Source organism: Corticium candelabrum, chromosome 8 (assembly GCF_963422355.1).
Source record: "Corticium candelabrum chromosome 8, ooCorCand1.1, whole genome shotgun sequence".
In the NCBI taxonomy this organism is placed as follows: Eukaryota; Metazoa; Porifera; class Homoscleromorpha; order Homosclerophorida; family Plakinidae; genus Corticium; species Corticium candelabrum.
The window spans coordinates 4,913,971-4,918,970 of record NC_085092.1 but is presented as its reverse complement, the minus strand read 5'-3'; the positions used below and the strand labels follow the sequence as shown (position 1 = coordinate 4,918,970).

Here is a 5,000-nt window from a genome sequence, read left to right as displayed (position 1 = left end):
TCTTGTGGTTCATTCGACTATCGGACCGATGCAGTTGTCGTTTGTTAAGATGGCACCAAAGGCGTTTAGTTTTTTTGTTATACTGGGTGTGTTCTTGGTTGCGTTTGCTGTCGGTGCGAAGAGCGTGTATGAGGCGGGCTATTATGCGCCTAGTGTACAGGGAAAGGTGTTACCTTCAGCACCAAGGTAAGGACTGGTGTGTGTGTGTGTGTGTGTGTATTGTTTGTTTGTTTATTTATGTGTCTATGTGTGTTTTTGTGTCTGTCTGTGTGTTTGGGTGTATGTCTGTATGTCTGTCTGTCTCTGTCTGTGTCTGAAACAGTGTTTGTCTGTCTCTTTGTCTGTCTGTCTCTGTGTCTGTCTGTCTCTGTCTGTGTCTGAAACAGTGTCTGTCTGTCTCTGTGTCTGTCTGTCTCTATGTCTGTCTGTTTGTCTCTATGTCTGTCTGTCTGTCTCTTTGTCTCTCTGTCTGTCTCTTTGTCTCTCTGTCTGTCTGTCTCTATGTCTGTCTGTCTCTTTGTCTTTCTGTCTGTCTGTTTGTCTGTCTGTCTGTCTCTATGTCTGTCTGTCTGTCTCTTTGTCTCTCTGTCTGTCTGTCTCTTTGTCTCTCTGTCTGTCTGTCTCTTTGTCTCTCTGTCTGTCTGTCTCTATGTCTGTCTGTCTCTTTGTCTTTCTGTCTGTCTCTTTGTCTCTCTGTCTGTCTGTCTCTATGTCTGTCTGTCTCTTTGTCTTTCTGTCTGTCTGTTTGTCTCTCTGTCTGTCTCTATGCCTGTCTGTCTGTCTCTTTGTCTCTCTGTCTCTATGTCTGTCTGTCTGTCTCTATGTCTGTCTGTCTCTTTGTCTTTCTGTCTGTCTCTTTGTCTCTATGTCTGTCTGTCTGTCTCTTTGTCTCTCTGTCTGTCTGTCTCTATGGCTGTCTGTCTATGTCTGTCTGTCTCTTTGTCTGTCTGTCTGCCTCTGTGTCTGTCTGTCTGTTTGTCAATCTGTCTGTCTGTCTCTATGTCTATCTCTCTCTGCCTTTTTGTTTATCTCTCTGTGTGCCACTTAGTTTGCCTGTCTGTTGATACTCACATTTCATACAAAACGCTTAATACAATCACAGTGTTCCTGCTACGATAAGCTAAAGAAATATTTTGTCTGTCTGTCAGTGTGTCTGTCTGCTTATCTGTTTGTTTGTCAAGGTTGTATTTGTCAAGTTGTCCTTACTTTTCTTGATTAATAGTGTCATCGCTTTCTGTTGCACTCCTAAATAGCTCTTTCTCTGACTTCCTGTGGGCAATGCTGGGATTGGAGAGTATCGATTCATTCACTGCCGTTTCGGATGTGGAAACGACTGTCGTACGGATCTTACTCACTCTGTGGCAGACTATCTCTGTCCTGGTGCTTCTCACCATGTTGATTGCTCTGATTACTCACGCCTTTGATCAAGTCCAGGTGACCAGTACTGGTCAACATCCATTCATTGCTAACTCGTTTGACTGTGTGTGTGTGTTGTAGGAGCACAGAGTTGACCTTTTTCGACAGTCTGTTCTTGCCAAGTTAAGCATCATGAGAAAGAAACAATGGCCATCACCACTACCCATTAGTCCATTCGTGCTTTTTGTGCAGCTTGTGTCTGCTATTGTAGTTCGGTATTGTTGGCGACCCTTGAGATCAGAGTGTAGGGAGAGTGATGATGATGATGGTGGTGGTGACGATTCGTTGAATTGTGACTCTATTGGAGACATGGTGAAGGGTTATGTGGCTTGGAAGAGGAGGGAGAGAATGGTGAGAAGAGCAAAGGAGGCTGGTGTGGCGAGTTGTTATTATCAGCTAGGTCTGTTGCTTGAGATCAAGCAGTCGCTGGTAGCGAATGCTGGGAATGCCAGCGGTGCCGTGAAGGTTTGTATAAGTTTTACACACTCTTGTTGCGCACACGCATGCACACACACACACACACACACACACACACACACACACAGACACTCATTGACAGACTCACTCACACACATACGTTGAGTCAGACATACACACACACGTTGAGTCAGACATACACACACACGTTGAGTCAGACACACACACACACACACACACACACACACACACACACACACACACACACACACACACACACACACACACACACACACACACATTGATTGACAAACAGAAAGACAGACAGGCAGACACACAGACACAGACACACAGACACAGACACAGACACACACACACACACACACACACACACACACACACACACACACACACACACATTGACAGACACACTCACACACACACACCTGGAACCTGAATGATAACTCACTTTGACAACCAGCTACTGGACATTGCACAGGTTGACCATCAGTTGACATTATTGTAAGATGTGATGACTTCCGACTAGTTGTTGAGTTGCCATGATCAGTTGGACGTTTCATGACAACCCCTTCTTGCGCACACAACCTCTTGATTCCCGGATTGCCTCTAGATCTTCAGAGTCCAGTTCTATTACTGGCATCACTGACTGTCTTCCCTGCGTCTCCCTTATTTCTGTCAATGCACTCTGTTCTGCAAGTAGTAGCATATACTGTCACTCAGATGACCAGCTTGCTGGGCTAGCGCATCGTAACCTCACACCATCCTCAGCTTGCCAAGGCTGAAGTTAGCATGTATTTTCTCCCTTGGTCCGTGAACTACCGGAAATTCAAGGTCCTATGAGGTACACCCTCTTAGAAGGTTCAGTGAGAGGACTTCCACCCCACCCCCCACACACACACCATACACACACACACACACACACACACACACACACACACACACACACACACACACACACACACACACACACGTTAGAAATTTCTCTGTCTACGCAGACTGAACGAGATGGCGGTGGTCAACAGTCTCACACAAGTTCAAGCCAAGCCTCCGTTATCGGTGACAACCACGTCCATTTTCACAGAGACACATCAACTCCAACAACCATCGACGAGGAACAACGCCGAGAGTCCGACTCGGAAGACGAACTTGGAGAAGACGAAGACGCCAACGACGGTCCCACAGACAATTTACATCGTCTTCTCTCGTTTCTCCGCAGAAGACGACAAAGGCGGGTGATGTCCATCTTCGACGGTGTAGATGGATTCGATCCAAAGGCCCTGGAAGGGATGGAAACCACAATAGTGGATGAGGCGTGTGAAGACGCAAATCGAGTGTGAACCGCACAAGTAGTGTAGACTTAGAGAGATGTTGGAAATGCGTAAGTTACCGGGGGTGACAGATGAACTACCGTGGGAGGCAGCTCTTTACCGCGGGAGCAAGTTCTTCCCCGAGGAAGAGTGACAGAGTGCCGTGCATGCGCAGTGTGGCTGGGTTTGTTCAGACGTCATGCAAACAATAAATGGTAACCATTTCTCTAGCACAGAACGCGTGATCATTGAATTTTACACACGTACATATGCATGCAGGTCGGACTTACTACAGTAAAGTTTAGGTACTCGCGATCGCTTACCTTCCATATCCGGGTATATTGGAACCAAAATGTCAGAAACACAGCATACAATGTCTGGTAGAAAAAATTCCCGGATAAAGAACTATAGCGCGCCAATCCCACTCCTGACACCGATTCGAAATTAGTTCATACATAACATATAGAACACCCGCAGTTTGTACTTCAATTCGCAAGCAGAGAATTTCAAAACAGGCGAGCACGCACTGTTTGCTATGACTAGGGCAAACAACAATAGCTGGATGCCATTCTGACGAGAGACGCTTTTGCCAGACGCCGGGCAAAAAGTCAACTGCAGGCCTGAGTGCCTGAGTCAACTGCGTAGAACATGAAATGGCATCAAGGTATCACGACCTTTAACGCGCGCTAAGCCCAAAGACTTGAATGTTTGCAGTGCTAACGCACGAACGCCAATGACTTCTCCGCGATTTGGCACGACACTGCAATGCGATAACCATCGATTCACGTGACAAATGCTACAACAGACAAGATGCGAGACACTAAAGCACTAGCAAACTTCAGTCTTTCAGTCAACTAGGAAGTTCAGCTACACCATCCCTGCCACACTCAAGTCCCAAACCAACTCAAACCCACCAAGGCAAAGAGCACCGGAACACGCCGCTACGACGCTCTCCATACTAAAAAGTCAAAAACAAAAATCACAAAAAAGGCAAAATAAAAAACCGAAAGTAGGCGTGGCTTACGCGAACGCAGGGGTAGTGTGTGACGTCTACGGTTCCGAGTGATGTGCACCAGTGATTGCGAGCGCAGTGTCCGAAATGGAAGATGCACTCGACGTCGTTGGTGCTGCATCGCGTGCACTGGTCTTTGACAGAGGTGACGGAGCCGAAATGGCATGCTCGACATGATGTGATGCAGCAGGTGGACGTGCCGCTACACCGTCCGCTCTTGTATTCCATGTCGAGATCTTCCCTGGAATTGTGTGATCAAGAGGGTTAGAGAAGGTGGCGAGGAGTACATGGAGATGAGGAGTAAACTGACAGACAGACAGACAGACATACAGACAGACTGACAGACAGAGACAGACAGACAGACAGACAGACAGACAGACAGACAGACAGACACATAGGCAGACAGACAGACAGACAGACAAAAGGACAGAGACAAACAGACAGACAAACAAACAGAGAGACTGACAGACAGACGGACAGAGACAGACAGACAGGTAGGCAGACAGACAGGCAGGCAGGTAGGCAGACAGACAGGCAGGCAGGCACATAGGCAGACAGACAGACAAAAGGACAGAGACAAACAGACAGACAAACAAACAGACAGACAGACAGACAGAGAGACTGACAGACAGACGGACAGAGACAGACAGACAGACAGACAGACAGACAGGCAGGCAGGCAGGCAGGCAGGCAGACAGACAGACAGACAGACTGACAGACAGACAGACAGACAGAGAGAGGCAGGCAGGCAGGCAGGCAGGCACATAGGCAGACAGATAGAGACTGACAGACAGAGAGACTGACAGACAGACGGACAGAGACAGACA

General features: G+C 47.5%; 3 protein-coding genes across 3 annotated transcripts in view; 1 reads left to right on the top strand and 2 right to left on the bottom strand.

Annotated features, from left to right (window-relative positions):
- The window catches only part of LOC134182903 (uncharacterized), a 7,981-nt gene extending 4,600 nt beyond the window's left edge, over positions 1 to 3,381 (top strand). The window contains exons 5-8 of the mRNA XM_062650344.1: positions 1 to 186; positions 1,254 to 1,434; positions 1,498 to 1,881; positions 2,850 to 3,381. The exon at positions 1 to 186 is cut by the window's left edge and continues 581 nt beyond it. Coding sequence (XP_062506328.1) covers positions 1 to 186; positions 1,254 to 1,434; positions 1,498 to 1,881; positions 2,850 to 3,191 — 1,093 coding nt within the window. The 3' untranslated portion in view covers positions 3,192 to 3,381. The remainder of the gene's footprint in view (positions 187 to 1,253; positions 1,435 to 1,497; positions 1,882 to 2,849) is intronic.
- Positions 3,382 to 3,922: 541 nt separating this feature from the next.
- LOC134183127 (uncharacterized) overlaps positions 3,923 to 5,000 on the bottom strand; it is a 38,391-nt gene continuing 37,313 nt past the window's right edge. Inside the window, exons 41-42 of the mRNA XM_062650592.1 lie at positions 4,186 to 4,414; positions 3,923 to 4,119 (exon numbers count right to left, since the gene is read on the bottom strand). Coding sequence (XP_062506576.1) covers positions 4,066 to 4,119; positions 4,186 to 4,414 — 283 coding nt within the window. The 3' untranslated portion in view covers positions 3,923 to 4,065. The remainder of the gene's footprint in view (positions 4,120 to 4,185; positions 4,415 to 5,000) is intronic.
- Positions 4,926 to 5,000, bottom strand: part of LOC134183128 (uncharacterized) — a 1,192-nt gene continuing 1,117 nt past the window's right edge. The window contains exon 1 of the mRNA XM_062650593.1: positions 4,926 to 5,000. This exon is cut by the window's right edge and continues 1,117 nt beyond it. The gene's annotated coding sequence lies outside the window, so the exon portion shown is untranslated.